This window comes from Culex pipiens, chromosome 2 (assembly GCF_016801865.2).
Source record: "Culex pipiens pallens isolate TS chromosome 2, TS_CPP_V2, whole genome shotgun sequence".
In the NCBI taxonomy this organism is placed as follows: Eukaryota; Metazoa; Arthropoda; class Insecta; order Diptera; family Culicidae; genus Culex; species Culex pipiens.
In genome coordinates, this window is record NC_068938.1 from 1740380 (window position 1) to 1758932 (window position 18553).

The 18553-nt window shown below is 41.0% G+C and overlaps 5 protein-coding genes across 6 annotated transcripts; 4 read left to right on the forward strand and 1 right to left on the reverse strand.

The window, feature by feature from the left end:
- Positions 1–844: 844 nt before the first annotated feature.
- LOC120417314 (acetylcholine receptor subunit alpha-like 1) lies at positions 845–2885 on the forward strand. Its single transcript, XM_039579277.2, has 6 exons — positions 845–1044; positions 1372–1495; positions 1558–1627; positions 1693–2016; positions 2072–2393; positions 2455–2885. Exons 1-6 carry the CDS (start codon positions 975–977, stop codon positions 2733–2735), a joined length of 1191 nt encoding a protein of 396 aa, XP_039435211.1. The 5' UTR covers positions 845–974; the 3' UTR covers positions 2736–2885.
- Positions 2886–5810: 2925 nt separating this feature from the next.
- On the forward strand, positions 5811–11662 carry LOC120417300 (acetylcholine receptor subunit alpha-like 1). Of its 2 annotated transcripts, XM_039579250.2 has the most exons (6): positions 5811–5993; positions 6258–6375; positions 6476–6545; positions 9316–9976; positions 10028–10197; positions 10264–10516. In XM_039579250.2, the coding sequence occupies exons 1-6, from the start codon at positions 5924–5926 to the stop codon at positions 10468–10470; spliced, it is 1296 nt and encodes a 431-aa protein (XP_039435184.1). In that variant the 5' UTR covers positions 5811–5923; the 3' UTR covers positions 10471–10516. The 2 variants fall into 2 exon arrangements, with proteins under 2 accessions (XP_039435184.1, XP_039435185.1); XM_039579251.2 differs by lacking the exons at positions 9316–9976; positions 10028–10197; positions 10264–10516 and adding exons at positions 10571–11216; positions 11276–11662 and having other exon boundaries at positions 5816–5993.
- A 317-nt stretch (positions 11663–11979) lies between these two features.
- Positions 11980–13749, forward strand: LOC120417299 (neuronal acetylcholine receptor subunit alpha-2-like). The gene is made up of 5 exons (XM_039579249.2): positions 11980–12098; positions 12163–12274; positions 12330–12399; positions 12458–13103; positions 13165–13749. Exons 1-5 carry the CDS (start codon positions 12032–12034, stop codon positions 13488–13490), a joined length of 1221 nt encoding a protein of 406 aa, XP_039435183.1. The 5' UTR covers positions 11980–12031; the 3' UTR covers positions 13491–13749.
- A 2438-nt stretch (positions 13750–16187) lies between these two features.
- On the forward strand, positions 16188–17257 carry LOC120417295 (tubulin-specific chaperone C). The gene has a single exon (XM_039579246.2). It carries the CDS (start codon positions 16194–16196, stop codon positions 17232–17234), a length of 1041 nt encoding a protein of 346 aa, XP_039435180.1. The 5' UTR covers positions 16188–16193; the 3' UTR covers positions 17235–17257.
- Positions 17244–17888, reverse strand: LOC120417296 (ATP synthase subunit g, mitochondrial-like). The gene is made up of 3 exons (XM_039579247.2): positions 17793–17888; positions 17660–17722; positions 17244–17563 (listed from the first exon to the last, which is right to left on the reverse strand). The coding sequence occupies exons 2-3, from the start codon at positions 17697–17699 to the stop codon at positions 17298–17300; spliced, it is 306 nt and encodes a 101-aa protein (XP_039435181.1). The 5' UTR covers positions 17700–17722; positions 17793–17888; the 3' UTR covers positions 17244–17297.
- Between the last annotated feature and the right edge of the window lie 665 nt (positions 17889–18553).

Sequence of the window (18553 nt, forward strand, 5' to 3'; positions counted from 1 at the left end):
ACTAAGATCAGGGACCAAAATGACCCCTTGGACAAAGTTTCACACAAATTGAAGAGGAGGCAGGGCAACTGCTTGGTGAGTTGGCGGAGAAAATTAGGTTTCTGATTTTATTTTCTTTTCAAGCAGTTTATTTTAGTGGAATTATACAGGCAATCCACCGAAAACAATTTAAAATGCATTTTTCTTGGTCCAATGCTTGAAATTAAATTCGCAGTAGCCTTAGCAAAGTATGTGAAAATTATGATTTTAGGAAAACAAATAAATTCTACCAAAAAAAAAAATCAAACCCGTGCCATTTTCGAGATAAACCATCTTTAGTTTCATTTTAACGTAAAATCTGTAATTCGTTGCTAACACTTGAAGTGCCATGTACAAAAGAGTGGTCCAAATCCGACTCCCCTGTATTCAATACGGGAACCACGGGAACATCTCTCCCTAAACCCTTGCATTTGTATGGGAAAAAATGACAAAATGTATGGAGAAATGCGACTGTTTCAGTTTTGGTCTGTCGTAATTTTTGCCAAATTTTGCCAATTAGAAAACAGTCCATTGAGGACGTGATACATCATGTCAGAAAAAAACACAAAGTGGCAAGAAAAATCAACAGACAAAATTAAAATGAATTCCCCAAGAGGATCGCATCAATCTTCTCCAAAAATAAGCATCACTTAAGAGAAATTTCGCCTCCGCCAAAAATACTAAAGCATATCATTCACCAAAATCCGCGACCTTTTGTCACTCCGGCTCCGGCAGTGATAACAATCCCCAACACACTACACAAAAAAACACCACAAGATCGCTCTGAATAGAATAGAATTATAAAAAGTTCCTGCCGATCGCGGTCCAACCTCAGTTCGTGTTGGACAACCGTCCGGGTTGGTGGTTTAAAAAGTGTTTTCCTTTTTTTCGGTAGTAAAAGTGTGCTGTCTAGTGCAGATTTAGTGCTTGTTTGAGAAATTTTGGAACCCCCAAAAATGGGCTCCGGTCACAGTTGGGTACTGTTGGCCACTTTGCTTGTGGGCTTGTGCGTGGCCGATGATGTTTGTAAGTTTATTTTGAAAATGTCTAAAGAATATTGAAACATAAAATAGTTGAACGGATGTGCAACGGAAACAAGTGTTAATATGCTTCATAGAAACAAGGGTGAACGTGACTATGCACTTGTTCATACAGAAGATCATTATCACAAATGAAAGCAGTCGAATAAACAGTGTTGTAAACAGGAAAAAGTACTGCGAGGGGGTCGTAATTTTACGATCTCGTAAACCTCTATTGAAGTGCTAATGATGAGGACTGATTTGAACAGGCAAAGCGGTGATAAAGTGAATGAAATGTGATTTTTTTTTGTGATTTTTTCTTCTCAAATCCCAGCCCCGGATAACAGACCAACTGGAACGGATACGTGGGCTGATAAGCTGAAAAAGGATCTTTTCGTCAATTACGATCCCAATCTTCGGCCAACGCAGCACTACAATGTGACCAACGTCGAGGTTAAGTAAGTGGTTTCTCAGTGGCTTAAGTGGAGCATTGTTGTTTAACTCTGACTTTAATCTACAGTGTCACCGTCACCCACGTTGACATTGACGAAGCGAAATCCATCTTCACCTTCAGCGGTTGGATTAAAATGGTAATATTTTGGCATGATCGTTTCAATGGGATCAAGTGATCACCACATTTTTTTCCATTTCCCAGCAATGGAACGACGACAAGCTCAAGTGGAATCCGGACGACTACGCCAAGCTGGACGTCATCCGGACCAACCCGGACAGCGTTTGGAAACCGGACATGGTCCTGTACAACAACGCTCGTACTTCGAATATCGAACACTATGGTATGACGAACGTGCTGATATACAACACCGGACAGATTCTGTGGGTACCGCCCATGGACTATCACGCGAATTGCAAGTTGAACCTCCGGATGTGGCCATTTGACCAGCAAACCTGCTTCGTCAAGATCGGATCGTGGACCTTCGATGGGTACAAACTGAACCTGACCCAAGTAGGAGAACCAGAGGTATTCAAGAACACTCGATCACCTCGATCACTCTTTAACCTTCACAATTTTCCAGCTCAACATCATCGTAGACAACAACGAGTGGGCCATCCAAAAAGTCGATACGGAAACCCACACCAAGTACTACGCGTGCTGTCCTGAACCCTACATGGACATCCAGTACAACGTGACCATGCAACGCCAGTCCGCTACCCACAAGGCGATCGTCGTCAGTCCGGCCTTCGTGATTATGCTGCTGGCTCTGTCGGTGTTCTGGCTACCCCCGAACTGCGGCGAAAAGATCATCCTCAACGGCATTATCACACTGATCGTAACCGTCTTCCTGATCTACTTCGCCATGCAACTACCCGCCATGTCCGGAAATACCCCACTAATCGGTATACGATCAAGCAAGATCACCACAAGATCACCCCATAACCTAGATTTCTTTCTTTCTAGTGACCTTCTTCAGCACCACCCTGTACCTGGTGGCGTTCGGGACGATCCTGTCGGTGATCGTGCTCAGAATGTGCCGCGTCAGACATACCGGGGCCGTTCCGGAGGGCATCAAAAGCCTTGTGGACGGATGTCTGGGGGAAGTCGACGATATCAAGGATGCCGCTGGGGACGAGATCTCCAAGCAACGGGACTGGTGTCGGTTGGCTGGGCTCGTCGATAAGCTGGCCTTTGTGGTTTATCTCGTGATTTACGTCATTTCCATCATCTACTACAGCCTGTAGACATTTTTTGCGTGGGTGGCCAAATAACACGATCTTTTAAAGAAATTTTAGGCAGCGAATGTTAATTTTAAGTGTTATATGTTAGTTGATACTATACCGTCACATTACGCTATAATAAAACTTTTACCTCGCTCGATTTTATAAGATAGATTGATGTAGAATTTAATGTATATCACAAATTACTCGATGTTTCGATTTTCCAGAGTTCGATTATCCGAAGGGACTCGAATAATCGTATTAAGAACTAAAAAATCGTATTTTATTTACATAAAACAAGCCTCGACAAACTGTCGAGCCGTTTGTTGACGTTTTTTACCTTTTTGCTTATTCAGCCTCCTGTGATCAAAATTTGATTTTACGTAACTTTTCCCATACAATCTGAAGATTTTCCGGAACCGGTTCCAGAGTGGCCAAAGTTGTAACTTTTTGGCGTAAGAACCTTCCTTGGACTTTTGCGAACCCAACGCAACAAAAAGCACCTCGATCCGACGTTCCGTGTTGAATTGATTCGCGTTCGAACAAAACCGTCGAAAATTTTTATACATATAGATTCGAGTTCTGCGACCCCATTTTAACAAAATTTTAGTGATTGATTGCCTGCCATTTACTCAATATTTCATCACGGTCATTTTGGCCGCCATCTTGGATTTGGATCTAAATAACTTAATAGTAGCGTTGTGGTTATATTCAATTTGTACAATCAAAAATATGACAACGGATTTTTGTTTGATGATCAGGTCTGCGATATTTAAAAAAAAGTATCAAGTCTTTATGAGTTATTCATTCTCTGAGATTTTGATTAAATACATAAAATATAAAATATTTGTCATCCATTAGTAGAAACATTTGTAATAAGAGGTGAAAATGTTAATGTTGAAAAATTTACATCTCAAAAAGATTTTTTTTTTATTTGCTTATGGTTCTAATGCTAGTGATTTCATCACCACCATTTTGGCCGCCATCTTGGATTTAATTTCATACTGAAGCTCAACAATCAAATACAGTCCAGACTCGTAAAATCGCCCTCGGCCTCGGAAAAGTTTCACTTCGGATAATCGAATCACGAAAAAAGTTTTTTTTGTTGTTGTCTAATTTGGTTTAGAACCATCAAATTCAAGATGGCGGTGATCAAAAAAAAAAAAATCAAGCCGTCCACATTAACGACCCCCGGGTCTTTTGTGGTCTCTATTGCAAGTTTCTGCTCGAATCTAGGAGTCCGAAGGCTTGAATGGGGAGAGCACCCAAACCTCTTTTACTCCAAGGAACCTTCCACCCCAGTGTTTGAACTGACGACCTTTGAATTGCGAGTCCAACCGCCGCCAGCGATTCCACCGGAGTAGGTTTTGGTTTGGTGTGTTGTTTGTACTTATGGCATGTAGACGACTCCTACACCTGGAATGACTTAACGGCCTAACAACCAAGGCCGGGACCGACATTTTACTTCCTCATCCGATGGGATGGGAATCGAACCCAGAATCATCCGCTTACAAAGCAGACAGCGTAACCATTCGGCCACGCACTGCCACCAAGATGGCGGTGATGCACTATTCAAAAAAAACATTTTAACATCTTAAATTTGACTAAAATGGGGTCGTAGAACTCGAATTTTAATGTTAAAAACAATAAAATGAAAAAAAACAAGAAAAAAATTGTTCGTAATGCGGTTATCCGAAGTCCCATACAAACCTTCAGATAATCGAACATCGGATAATCGAAACTTCGGATAATCGAAGCTTAGGATCATCGAGTCTGGACTGTATAAGACAACGACAATTTTTTTTTTGTGATTCGATTATCCAAAGTGAAATTTTGCCAAGGCCAGATAATCGAGTCAGGGCTGTATTTAAGAAATAAATTTTTACACTCTCAACCAAAAGTAGAAGTAGCATTCCCAAAATCTATATTTGAAGATTTCTGAAATGTGTTATATGTTTTATTTTGACAATTTGAATATCCAAACAAACATTTCAAAAGGTCGAAATATTGAATTGTAGGCCCTTTTGAAACATCAGAGTTGATATTAAAACTTCCACAATATATTTTTCGCAGTGATTTGAAATTTTTTCGAATGATTAATATTCTGACACTAAAAATAGAACCTACAATTGTTTTTTTATAAATATTTTTGAGTGATCGTATCTTAGGAACGATAGACAAATCTTCAGTGTTTCTTAGACAAATTTGTAGAGAGTTTTTCCAGCTGCATGAAAAAAATAATTTCAAAAACAGGCATTTTTTCATTCGAAAAAGTGATGATTTTTAGAGTGAGTATAATTTGAAAACGGCGCATTCCCTAAAATAATATATCAAGTTCTTATCGACTACAACTTCCTTTTTTAACCTAAAATGTGACTTTTTTGGAATCACTATTACTTTATAAATTAACACGATAAAGTTTGTACCCATACTCCTCTTTGTCTCTAAATTAGCCTTGTGTAGTTCCCGAAAACTTAAAAAATAAATAACTAGATTTTAAAATCCGGAATATAATATTAAAAAGGATAAATGTGTAGCTTTTTTCTGTATAGTACCATTTATGTATGGATGGCTGCCAAAACACCAAAAATGGACACGAGATATCAAACACGGATTCCAAATTTGAAATTACTGTTTGAGTTGAAATTAAAACATTCACAACTGGAGAGGGATAATTAATTTAAACAAATATATTAACACTTAGAACTCCCCCCTGTTTCCTAATGCTTTTTCTAAGAACGGAAACAAAACTATGATAAGAATAGTCTGTTTATTCTCCAACGGCTAGAAACGAGACTATAACTGATTTCATCACGTTCACCCAAAATCCCAAAAGATGTTCCCCGCCATGCAGTAGTACTTAAATTGCAATAACTTTCGATTAAACTCGAATCACATTTGTCCGAAAATAGCCAGAAAATCCCGAAGCTACTTGGCTCAACTCAATGCTGCTGCTGCTGGCTGCGGCTGTCGCTCATACAAACACTTAAGGAACCCCCTCTCCCGTTCGCCCTAATCAGCATGCAAATGAGCCTTTTATCAAACGCACTAGAATTGTGTGCGCGTCAAAGAAGAGTTATAAAAACTTCCTCTCGGCCGCTGGCCAGGCTCAGTTCGTGTGCGGCATTTGACCGGGAAAGTGTGTTTTGGTGGCAAAGTGAAAAAGTGAGATATTTTTTAAAGTTTGAAAATCGGCAGAAATCTGGAATAAAATGGGCTGCGGGTACCGTTTTACCCTGTTGGCCCTTTGCCTTGTGGGCTTGTGCGTTGCAGATGATGCTCGTAAGTTTTGAAGATTTGCTAGGAAGATTACGTTATCAGAATCGGGAAATTGCCAGAATATGTTTGACATGATCGTATGTCTTAAATGTCGCAGCGATCTCTTATATAAGTGAAACGGAGACTGACCTCAACAACAACTAGTGTAACTGATAACGAGACTATGTGTATCGTGTGATTTCTTTTAATAAACTCAATTATGCAGCACTTCCTCCCACGCAAATTCCACAAACTTTATGCAAAAGAAAAAAAACAACTTTTTTCCAGCCCCGGTCAAGGCGAGCGCGGCGACATGGGCTGATAAGCTTAAAAAGGATCTGTTGCTAAATTACGATCGCAATCTCCGGCCGACGCAGTACTACAATGTCACCAACGTCGAGGTTAAGTAAGTGGTCAAGTACAATGACTTCAAAGTCGGCTTAGCGACCAGACGTGGGAGAATGCTCCATGATTGAATGCGATTTCTTCTCTATTCTTCGTTGCAGCATGGAAATCAGACACGTCGACATTGACGAGGACAATTCAATCTTCACCGTTAGCGGTTGGCTGAAAATGGTAAGATCAAAACATTTTTATTTTCTGGGAACTCCTGAAACTTTTTATTTGTTTAATATCGATTACAAATTTGGTTGTTCATCTAAAAATTAAATAAACATATTTTTTTCAATTTTTCCAAGTTTTTGAAAAAAAATCGGGAAATTGGCAACACTGGTAAATGAGTTTTGACCTAATTGTGGCATAGCTCAAAAGATGGCATTTATTGAAGTCTAAAACTAATTTATCTGGAGTTTTTTTTTTTAATGGTCCAATAAACCAAATTTCCAGTTTTTGCATTTTGGGTGTTTTTAAAACAGCCTTGAGTCAGGGGTATTAAAAAACACCCAAAAAGCAAAAACTGAAAATTTGGTTTATTGGACCTTTAAAAAAAAACTCCAGATATCCAAAATGAGATTTTTCAAAAAAGTGATTTTGTGAAATTTAATTAAAGAAACCGGACATATTTTTTAGAAAGCAATTTTTTTCAAGAGGTCCTTAGCAACACCTACAACTTCGCTGAAGACACTAAATCAATCAGAAAATCTGCTCTATTTTTTCTGTATTTTTGTTGCTGCCAAATTGTATTAGTCCTTGTAAGGACGAACTTATGGTACAAATGTTTTTCAAAAAGTTTCATTCGAATAAAAAAACAACACAACATTTAAATTTCAAAAAAAAACAGCTTATTCTTGAGAGAACTGCTTCAATCATATAGGGTAAATATGCCCATTTTAATCACTCTAAGCCGTTCGACCGATTCTCATCACTTTGCAATTTTCCGCTATTAAATCAACATTTTCAGATGTATCAACAATGAAAAGTTGCTTGCTCACTTTTGTTTGAGCTATTTCATACTTTGGAACAGTCAAAAATACTTTATGAAAGCTGTAATTTATGATCAAAGTGTTGATAGGCCGATAATAGAAAAAGGCTGAGAAAGGGTATAGTTCCCCTATCTAAGTTTTGAAACTTAGAACTCTTTTTTTTTGTGTAGCTCAGAAATTTAAATGGTAACACCTGAATACTTTACATACCCTGACGGTACATTAAATATGTTACAAGAATCAACCTTCAATATCCTTTACTAAAATTCCGGGTTATGACGTTTTGAAAATAATTCATCCAATTTTGGTACGTCAATAAAACGCAAAGTACTATGCTTACTAGGATGTAACAAAAATGACTTTTTGGCGGGCATTCAAGGGTTTGTTCCGGTGGGCATACTAAGCCCAAATCCAAAATATGAGCTTGATTGGACGTAACAGGAGCTGGCGCTCCGCCCTTCAATTTTAAATGGGATTTAACCCGTAAAAAAAGATTTTTTCAAAAATGTCACTTTTTGAGGCATTTTGGCCACCAATGCGTTTACCAAAAACATCACTGGCGTGTAGGCCAGATCCTTGCGCATCTTTTGGTATACATAACATTGAAATTTGGAACACCCTGGAGCTCGGTACAGGCCTTCAAAGTTTGGCATTTTTTCGAAAAATCGGCCCCGGCAAAATCAAATGGCGTCTAGGGCGTCGCGAGGCGCGACGCATATCTTTTTTGCCGGGACCGATTTTTCGAAAAAATGCAAAACTTTGAAGGCCTGTACCGAGCTCCAGGGTGCTCCAAATGTCAATGTTATATATACCAAAAGATGCGCAAGGATCTGGCCTACACGCCAGTGATGTTTTTGGTAAACGCATTGGTGGCCAAAATGCCTCAAAAAGTGACATTTTTGAAAAAATCTGTTTTTACGGGTTAAATCCCATTTAAAATTGAAGGGCGGAGCGCCAGCTCCTGTTACGTCCAATCAAGCTCATATTTTGGATTTGGGCTTAGTATGCCCACCGGAACAAACCCTTGAATGCCCGCCAAAAAGTCATTTTTGTTACACTCTAATGCTTACTTTTTAAGTGATTCCACTTCCAGCAATCCAGTCAAAAGAACTCCGTTTATTTGTCATGGGAGTTCCTTGGTCAAAATAATTAGAATTTTTTCTTACGATTAGGGTGTTCCTTTCCGAAATGATGTAGTCCAAAAAATTGCATATTTTAACGATTTTCATAGAAACCACATTTTTTTTAACAAAGCATATCTCACCACGTTTTTTAAAATAAAGCATATAAGTTGGGCGATCAATGAAAAATACTAAGACTTTGAAAAAACAAAGCCGAAAACACTTACAGATTAAATGATAACTTTGATGTAAATTTGAAGATCTCAGGACCAAAAATGTTTATCTATGATTTTTCAGGATATTTTTTGCAACATATCCAAAGATGGTGAATATCCATCAACAAGATTCAGAGATATGTTTTCTTGAAGAAAAAAAATTGGAATTTGGTACATTAATTAAACCTAAAACACCATGCGTCTCCATCGAAATGAGTTTTCAGTACATTTTGCTGGAGACGCACGGTGCTTTATGTTTAGTTAGTTCAAAGTTTGCATCATCAGTGTTTCCATACAAGGCAAGCCTCCATACATTTTTCGGGCTTGTCATACAAACTGGGCATGTGAATATTCAAATATCTGTATCTTGAGAAGAGAATTTATTATATGATGTGATGTGTTGATATATTCAGCAAAGTTTTTTTTAGCTTCAGCAAAATTGTAGGTTATGATTAGGAAACATAGTGTTTGGTTATTATGAAAGTGTCTACTGTGCCATGTAAGTGCATTTGATATTTTTGCAATCGAATGCATGACTAGCATGATTTTGAATGAGACAGCATGATACCAGAAACCTCATTAAAAGTTTAGTACAAAACTCTAATCAGCTGCTTCGCACACCTTCCAGAACTGGCAGGACCTTCGCCTCAAGTGGGAACCCTCCGACTACGGTGGCCTTCGATCGTTCTACATCCCGAGCTACTACCTGTGGGATCCGGAAGTCAACATGCACTCGATCACGCTGGAAACGGCCGGCTCGCGGTTCGCCGGTATCAGCGATGTCCGGGTCGAGAGTTCCGGGATGCATCACAGCACGCACCGATTGTCTCAGAAGATTTTCTGCGAGATGAACTTCCAACGTTGGCCGTTTGATACCCAGCACTGCAATATGGTTTTGGGCAAGTCGGTGTCCATGCACGAGGATCGAACGCTGAAGTTGAACGGGTTGGAGCAGGATAGGAAGCAGTTCCGACCGATCACCGATAATCCGGCCTGGGAGGTTACGGATATTTTGGTGGAGAGTTATGAGGATCCGATGGAGGAGGAAGGGCATAACTTTGAGGGATTGCAGTATGGATTGGTGATCAAGCGGAAGGTTAGGATATTTTATAGCACGATCTTGACCCCAGCGGTGATCTTCATTTTGATGAGCTTGACCAGCTTTTGGTTGCCTCCGGGTGCTAACGAGAAGGTTCTGTTGAACTGCGTCACGGCGACGTTGCTGTGCATATTTTTGCGATATTTCACCATTCATCTTCCGCTTCTGGCTACCAGGACTCCGCTAGTTGGTAGGATGGCATATTCGTCATCGTTGATCTTGGCCTAATTTCTTCTTTAAGTTTTGTTTTTCAGTCACAGTCTGTACCTAACAGCGATCAGCCTGATCTTGTCGGTTCTAGTTATCAACATAGCTAAGTCCAGGCACCGAACACCGATTCATCCCTACTTGAAGTCATTCATTGCACTGCCAGGAGTTAGTATTCTGGTTTGGACTGGAAGCACTCCAAAGGTTTGCAACTTCTTTAATTTCTGAATCTTCTCGCAACAACCCACGATATTTTGTTTTTCTCTACAGTCTGTAACCGACGAGGAAGAGTGGACGGATGAGCTCAAGGTCGGATCTACAGCGCGGGAATCATGTTCTTCCGCCGACGAGGCATCCCAGGGACAGGGCGCCGATGTCCAGCACGAATGGATCCAGCTTACGGTGGCCCTGGAACGAATCTTCTTCATCGCTTACGTGTTCATCTACAGTGTCATGGCCGCATGTTACTTAAATTGATTTGAGCAATAAATTAGATTGGCTTAGAAATTGCGCGTTATTTGATCTTTTGAGTTCCATAGAAGATCTCGGTGTGACAAACTGATTCATTTTCTTTCAGAAATGGAATGACGACAAACTCAAGTGGAATCCGGACGACTACGGTAAGCTGAACGTTATCCGTACCAATCCGGAGAGCGTTTGGAGACCGGATCTGGTCCTGTACAACAACGCCCGACCCTCGGACATTGAACACTACGGCATGACGAACGTGTTGATCTACAACACCGGCGAGGTCCTGTGGGTTCCTCCGACAGACTATCATGCAAATTGCAAGTTGAACCTCCGTTTTTGGCCGTTTGACCAGCAAACCTGCTTCGTCAAAATTGGATCGTGGACCTTCGACGGGTACAAACTGAATATAAGCGAATTTGGAAAAGCAAAAGTGGACATCGACGTGGACAATAACGAGTGGACCGTCCTCGATTTGGCCACTGACATACACACCACAATCTACGAATGCTGTCCGGAACCGTACATGGACATCCGGTACAATGTCACCCTGCAACGTCAGTCGTCAACCCACAGAGCGATCGTCATCAGTCCAGCCTTTGTCATCATGCTGCTTGCTCTGTCGGTATTTTGGTTACCCCCGAACTGCGGCGAGAAGATTGTCCTCAACGGCATAATCGCACTGATCGTGACCGTCTTCCTGATCTACTTCGCCACGCAACTGCCAGCAATGTCCGGAAACACCCCGCTAATCGGTACGATCACACAAGATCACCTCAAGATCACCACTTAACCTAGATATTTTCCATTCCAGTAACCTTCTTCAGCACCACCCTGTACCTGGTGGCATTTGGGACTATTCTGTCGGTGATCGTGCTTAGAATGAGCCGAACCAAGCATGCCGATCCGGTTCCGCACGTGTTCAAGAAGCAACTCGACGGATGTCTGGGATCGGTGCTCGGGGTTGGCAGCGGATCGCTGTCCTCGATCGAGGACAAAGAAGCCGCTGTCGGCGAGATTGGGGACGCCAAGCAACGAGACTGGTGCCGGCTGGCTGGGTTTATCGATCGGTTGGCCTTTCTTGTTTATCTAGTGATCTTTATCATTTCGGCCGTCTATCACAGTCTGTGAGGATCGATTTTGTTTTAGATGATTACACATATCTTTTAAAATTAATTGAAATAAACATTTTTGCTTGTTACTGCTTCTAGTTTCATTTTATATCTCGGATGACTGCCCCTTTTTGTGTAGGCAACGTATCCAATAAATGACGACCGGCAAAGAAATTATGAGAAAGCTCAATTTGTGTATTCCTGCTTCCAATGACCCATTTCAAAATGGCAGAGGTCCTAGCGGTGAAATTTCAATCTCATTAGACACTGCGCCCAAACATAGAGATCACTTCACGGTTCTAAAATTAGAATCTACTCCAGAGATTCAATCAACATCTCAATGAAGTCTTTGTCAAAATCATTCCTTAACATAACAGGATTATAAAAGATCGTTCTGCGAGCAAAGTGAGCTTCATTGCGCGATTAGAACTCGAGTGGAGTGGAAGTTTGTTCTCAAGATGCGATTCGGACTTATTTCAACGGTTTTCGTTAGTTACTTAGCTGGTTTATGTGCTGCCGAAGATGGTAAGTTAGTTGCACATTTTAAAATTGATATGTAAACATCGATTTTCCTCAACTATCACCACAGTTCAACCTGGAACGATGACTTGGGCAGATAAGCTTAAAAAGGACCTGTTCGTTAACTACGATCGGACTAACCGGCCAACGCAACACTACAATGTGACCAACGTCAAAGTTGGGTGAGAAATCATCTCAATATCTTTTTACGTAGTTTAGACCAAATTCGTATTGCAGAATGTCCGTCAGACACATTGACATCGACGAAGTGTCCTCAATTTTCACTGTCAGCAACTGGATCAATATGGTAAAACCTAAAGTTCAAAGAAATTGATAAATTGTACTTTACTGAATCGCTTTCCCAGGAATGGACAGATGAAAAGCTAAGGTGGAATCCTGAAGACTACGGTGATCTCAAAATCATTCGAACTAGTGCGGAAAGCATCTGGAAGCCGGATCTTCTTTTGTACAATAACGCAAAAACCTCCAACATTGATCACTTTGGCTTGACGGACGTATTGATTTACAACGACGGAAAAATCTTGTGGGTTCCTCCGACGGATTTTCATACCTTCTGTCGGCTGAACCTTCGTCTGTGGCCGTTTGATCAGCAGACTTGTCACGTCAAGCTTGGATCGTGGGTTCATGACGCATCGAGCCTTAATCTTACCTTGAATACAAAACCAGGGGTTGACACAACTGATGATGAAAGCGAAGTGTGGACTATTCAAAACATAACCGTTAAACACAACACGGTCACTTACGAATGCTGTCCCGAGCCCTACGTTGATGTCGAGTACTTTTTCACCGTTAAAAGGACTTCTTCCTGCTACGTAGTCGTTGTGAGTCCAATCATACTGAACTTACTATTGACGCTGTCCGTGTTTTGGTTACCTCCTCACTGCCCTGAAAAGATCGTCCTCAACGGAATAGTCATGATGATCGCGACAGCACTTTTGATCTACTTTTCCATTCAGCTACCCATCCGGTATGGAAACGCCCCTCTAGTTGGTAAGAGCCAAACTCATAACAAAAAAAAAACTGAAAATCCTAACATTCCCTCCCATTTCAGTGATCTTCACCATTACCACGTTGTTCCAGACCGCCTTCGGAGCAACCCTCTCCGCGATCGTAATCAAAATTTGTCGAATCAAGCACACCCGACCGGTTCCACGACTGCTCAGAAGAGCGCTTCTGGAAGGCCGTTTAGAATCGATGCTGGAGTTGGGATGCACTTTTCTGCCACCGTACGAGGATAAGGAAATCGTAGGAAATCAGGAAGAGATTGGAGACGTCGCGATACGGGATTGGTGCCGGTTGGCTGGATTGCTGGATAGAGGGATATTTGCGAGTTATCTTGTGATGTTTTGCATTGCGTTTGTATGGTGTGCTGTTTAGTTGAGATTATAATTTCAATCTAAATAATAAGGATTTAATTTAAAAGTATTTTTGTTCCACAAAATTTCATAACAATACTATTTACATACAAAAAAAGTCATTAAAAAGGTTTAATACAATTTACACATTCCTATAATTTCATAGCCGGCCTGCGGATATGAAGTTGGTCACGGGTTCAATACACATAAATAAAAAAATAAACATAATTATTTGCAGAAAACAAAACAGTCAAACTTTTGATGAAAACAAGTGAACAGCATTTTTATTTATAAACTGCACATTTTTTTCGTTATATCCAAATTTGAGTTAAAGGCTATTTGAAATTGTTTTCAATACAACAATTTAACAAATTCTAAAACTCATAAATTCAAAAGAAACAAAATTCTAAAATATCAAATTACAGAAATCAAATGACTTTTAATATTTTAAATATAGTTTTTGCAATTCCACTGTGAAACTGTCAACTTTTCCTGCCCTTCTGGAGAAACGAAACGGCCTACTTTTCCCTACCAAAAATAACAGAATGGAAAATTAATACCTTTCAATAACAGTGCTGAAAAGTTCTACTTTTCAGCACTGAAATGGGTGTTGAAAAGTTGAACTTTTCAGCACTAGTATTGAAAAGTAACATTTTTCAATATTGTTTTGTTTTGAACAATGAATTTACTAAACACATGAATGTTTGACATAAAATTTCATTAAATAAGCGTTTTTCGGAATTGCAAAAAATGTTGTAAGCAACTCGTTGCAAAACTTGATTTTTTCAGCACTCGTCGTATTTATCCAACTCGGTAAACCTCGTTGGATAAATGTACAACTCGTGCTGAAAAAATCTTCTTTTGCAACTTGTTGCATAAACTACTAATATACTCGATTATCCGAAGTCCTCGCCTTTCATAATCGAATCAAGTTTTTTATTTCAAAATTTATCATTGACGAATTTTTGAATCCATGAATTTATTTTTTTTTTGGAATACAGTCAAGACACGATTATCCGAAGGCCTTGGCAAATTTGAATTCGGATAATCGAATCAAAAAATATTATTATTTTTTTCGTTGGCTTATGTTTAGCTGTCGAGCTTGAGTATGACTTTTGAACTGCGCTAGTGATTTTTTTTTTTTTTGAGTAAGAAAATAAAAAAAAAATCTTCGGATAATCGAAATTTCGGATAATCGAGGCTTCGGATTATCGAGTATTAAAATGTATTACATTTTTATATTTTTATCTAAACTAAAACTCAATTGATGTATTTTCTTGAGACTTTTTTAGACAAACCATGCAAATATGCAAAATGGCCTCCTTGTTCGTAATGAAAGAACCTTGGAAATAACCGATATATTTTTATAGATATAGATGAGGCCTGAAGTTTTTTTTAAGGTCCAATAAACCAAATTTTTAGGGTGTTTTTTAATACCCCTGACTCAAGGCGGTTTCAAAAACACCCAAAAAGCAAAAAAACGAGAAATTAGGTTTATCGGACTTTAAAAAAAATCCAGATGTTTTCTCTTTTTTATTTTTTTATTAGATATCTCGGGTGAGTTTTCAAAAAGCCGTAAGAGCCACCGTGACCTCTGACACTAGTTTTCGTTTTTCTCCAAAATGAAACAAAATTTCATGTATCTTTAGTTTGGGGCACTTGAAGGACGTGTAGATGAACAATCTCAAGCATTTTTGATATTGGTTTTTCGTAAGTAGGTCGAATACCGATGCAAAAAGGACTCTGTTTACCAATGGCTCTTACGGCTTTTTGAAAACTAATCCGAGATATATTAATTTAACTCGAAAATGATCGATTTATTTTCTTATCGGGTAATCGATTGAGGGTTAACGAGGGGTGCGCTGTGTTCAATGTAATTTATCTCTTCTCATTTTGACGTTTTCCTTCGCCACTAACACGCACGTGACACTCTTTTGACTCTTTTACGATTCAAAACATTACCAAACATTGTGCAAGTGTGTGCGTATGTCATTGTGAATCATCACGTCATTCATCAAAAAGAAGTCCAGATCCCGTTGGTTGGTTCGTGTGTCGTTCTCCTCCCTGGTAACTTGGATCGTTCGATAAAATCCAAAACAATAGACACTTTGAAGTGGCCACCCAGTTCGCGGATGGCTAATAACTGATTGAAGTGATGCTCCAGAAGAACTCCCGTCCGGGCTACAAACGCGTCATCAAGAACACGGCCAAATTTTTGATCGTCGCCGAAGCGATCGCCTTCGCCGCCACCTACGCGGGCTGGTACCGCCTCAACACCAGTCGTGGTAGGTTCCTCCCTCGCGGATGTTTTGGGGAGGGATTTTGATTTTTGTTTTGTTTTCTTTTCGATTTGCAGAGACCCGCCATTACGTAAAGGAGAACTTCCCGAGCATTCTGGAAAGTTACTACCAGGTGGGCGAGTTTATTAGTGGAGACAAGGCGATCCGGAACCACGACGAGCTGATCTGGAAGCAGGAGCAGGAAGCAAGACGATGAATATTTTTGTCAAGTCGGCAATCTATCTGACCGGATTTGGCGCTTTGAGTTGGGTTCTGCTCGAAGTGACGACGCCCAGTAAGGAAAAGTTGGAGGAGATTAAGCGGCAGCAGGGAGTTGCGTTGAGTGAGAGTAAGAGCCAGAAGGCGTTGTTTTTGAAGACCCTGAAGGAGGCCAGCGAGGGCAAGGATCCGTTGAAGAAGAAGAGCGATTAGAAGGGGAAAGCGCGATGGCGGAGATTGTTGACGGTCACGGGTTTAGTGGGAAGGAAAAGATTACGGAGATTTTGAACCGTCGGCACAAGGAGCGGGAAATTCAGATTCAGGCGGCCAAGTTGGAGAGGGAAAAGGATGCGGACGAAACGGAGGCGATGCAGTTTTTCGAGTCTTCGTTCGACGAGAAGGTTAAGCTGATTGGAAATAGCTTGGCCACGGTCGGCAAAAGTGAGCACAAGGCACAGGTGTTTGCCGAGGTGCAAAACGAGATCTACGACCTGCAGCGCTACCTTTCGACGTCCACGTTCTTCCTGAACGAGTACAAGATCAAGGTTTGTCAGAACACAATTACAGATCTTTGCAAACAACTGGAAACACTGAAGGCGGAGCTGATTCCGAAGAAAAAGTTCGGCTTCAAGAGCAAGAAGATAGTCAAGACGAGCGCGGAAAAGTTCACCTTGGACAAGCTGGACGGAGCAAAAGACGCGAGTGCCGGTGAAGACCGCATGAAGTGGACATTTGCCAACCGGAAGAACGAATTAATCGAGTTGCCACGAGAAAAGATCGACGACCAAACTATCACCGGTTCTGATCTTACCAACTGCGTCATCCGCCTGGAAGGTCACTCCGGGTCGCTGCAGTTTGCCAAACTGGAGAATTGCCTAGTCATCTGCGGACCCACAGCTCGTTCCATCTTCCTGGACGACTGCCACAACTGCAAATTCGTCGTCGCTTGCCAGCAGCTCCGATGCCATCGGTCGCGGAACTGCGACCTCTACCTGAAAGTCACCTCCCGGGCCATCATCGAAGACTGCGCGCAAATCCAGGTGGCCGAATACAACGGAATCTACCCCGACCTCGACGGTGACCTCCTCAAATCCGGCCTCGACTCCACAGTCAACAATTGGAACATCCTCGACGACTTCAACTGGCTTTCAACGGACAAACCCTCCCCAAATTGGTCCATCCTAGAGCACGATCAACTAATCCTCAACTGGTCTGCCTACCAAGACCAGTTCCAGCAAACTCACTCGCTTTGTAATACCTTTGAATAAAACACAAGCTTCTTTTCTCTCAATAGCAGTAATTATTTATCGACTCGCTCAAAGATTCCAAGCTTATTCCGAAACATCGTAACCGACCAGGTGACGCTTGCCGATGCACTCCCCGGCGTAAAACCAGAAGCACACCTCGGCCGCGACCAGCGAGTTCAGCCAGGCCTGCTTGACGGTCAGGTTCTTCCAGGCGCCGGTGCGCGCCCCCGACACGAGCCGGGCGATTCCGTCGCGGATGGCCGGAATGTCACCAGGCGTGGGCGGGGTCAGCTCGACGCGGGCGTACTTCATGAACACGTTGAACTTGGGGCGCGCCTGGGTCAGCAGAGCTGGAAACGGAAATCGCACACAGTCCGGAATTAAAATTATGTAACCAAAAAAGATGGCAAAAAAAATCCGCCGCGGTCATCGCGGCCGCTACTTACTCGACACCAGGGAGGATCCCTTGCTTGCGATCGATGCCATTGTTGTGTCGTGCTGGGCCGATTCTGCCGGAAGAAAACAACACAATTTTCAGTAGTTGAAATTCGGAAAAATCACGGAAAATTACGGACTCACCTTCGTCGTTTAGTTTTCCTCCAGAAAGCACCACACGAACGAAAATGGTCGCAAATGTCAGCGAGGCAGGCGAAGGTTGTCAAAATTTGAAGGAATGCACTGGCGGAAAATGACACCGCGGAGTTGTGACGTTCATTCACGTTCACTACCCAAATTTGGGTAGTCTTTGGTTCAGCGAACCAGAAGAAAACACAAAATAAATAAAAAATCGCTTGTTTCAAATCCATTTCTATTTACCAACTGCTAAGTTCGAGTGACATGTTTGACATGACAATTCTTATAACCCAGGGAGGGGTTTTTCTTACATAAAACAAATTTGTAATTTTTAAATTATTATTTCCCTCTAAAATTCAACCCCGCCTCTAGATGGGCTTCGATATAAAAATTCGCCAAAAATCATTTTTTCAACCAATTTTTGATCTTTAAAAACCATTGGAAAGAAGAACTCTTATAATTTTAGAAAATGTTAGGTTTGGAAGATGGACTTGTTTTATGTGACTTTGCCAATGTTTTCAAAAATGTAATTTTTCAAGGGGTCAACTTTGGCTTTGTTTCTTGTTAAAATGTCCTATAAGTCTACAGTTTTTTTTTAATAGGTCCTACAAACATCAAAATTAAATTATTCGCTCTACAGCATTGCCTTGGCGTTCTCGATTGCGAGATGCCTACTCGAAACTAGGTGTCCGAAGGCTTGATTGTTGAGGCAATTGCAAACCTCTTTTTACACCTTAGCTTCCATCCACCCCGGGATTCTAACTGAT

Coding starts and splice junctions, on each gene's coding strand:
- LOC120417314 (XM_039579277.2), top strand. CDS start 975: ATGGGCTCCGGTCACAGTTGGGTACTGTTGGCCACTTTGCTTGTGGGC. Junction 2,017..2,071: donor CCCAAGTAGGAGAACCAGAG/GTATTCAAGAAC, acceptor ACAATTTTCCAG/CTCAACATCATCGTAGACAA. Junction 2,394..2,454: donor CGGAAATACCCCACTAATCG/GTATACGATCAA, acceptor CTTTCTTTCTAG/TGACCTTCTTCAGCACCACC.
- LOC120417300 (XM_039579250.2), top strand. CDS start 5,924: ATGGGCTGCGGGTACCGTTTTACCCTGTTGGCCCTTTGCCTTGTGGGC. Junction 5,994..6,257: donor GTGCGTTGCAGATGATGCTC/GTAAGTTTTGAA, acceptor ACTTTTTTCCAG/CCCCGGTCAAGGCGAGCGCG. Junction 6,376..6,475: donor GTCACCAACGTCGAGGTTAA/GTAAGTGGTCAA, acceptor TCTTCGTTGCAG/CATGGAAATCAGACACGTCG.
- LOC120417299 (XM_039579249.2), top strand. CDS start 12,032: ATGCGATTCGGACTTATTTCAACGGTTTTCGTTAGTTACTTAGCTGGT. Junction 12,099..12,162: donor TTTATGTGCTGCCGAAGATG/GTAAGTTAGTTG, acceptor CTATCACCACAG/TTCAACCTGGAACGATGACT. Junction 12,275..12,329: donor GTGACCAACGTCAAAGTTGG/GTGAGAAATCAT, acceptor TTCGTATTGCAG/AATGTCCGTCAGACACATTG.
- LOC120417295 (XM_039579246.2), top strand. CDS start 16,194: ATGGCGGAGATTGTTGACGGTCACGGGTTTAGTGGGAAGGAAAAGATT.
- LOC120417296 (XM_039579247.2), bottom strand. CDS start 17,699: ATGGCATCGATCGCAAGCAAGGGATCCTCCCTGGTGTCGA. Junction 17,564..17,659: donor GGGATCCTCCCTGGTGTCGA/GTAAGTAGCGGC, acceptor TTCCGTTTCCAG/CTCTGCTGACCCAGGCGCGC.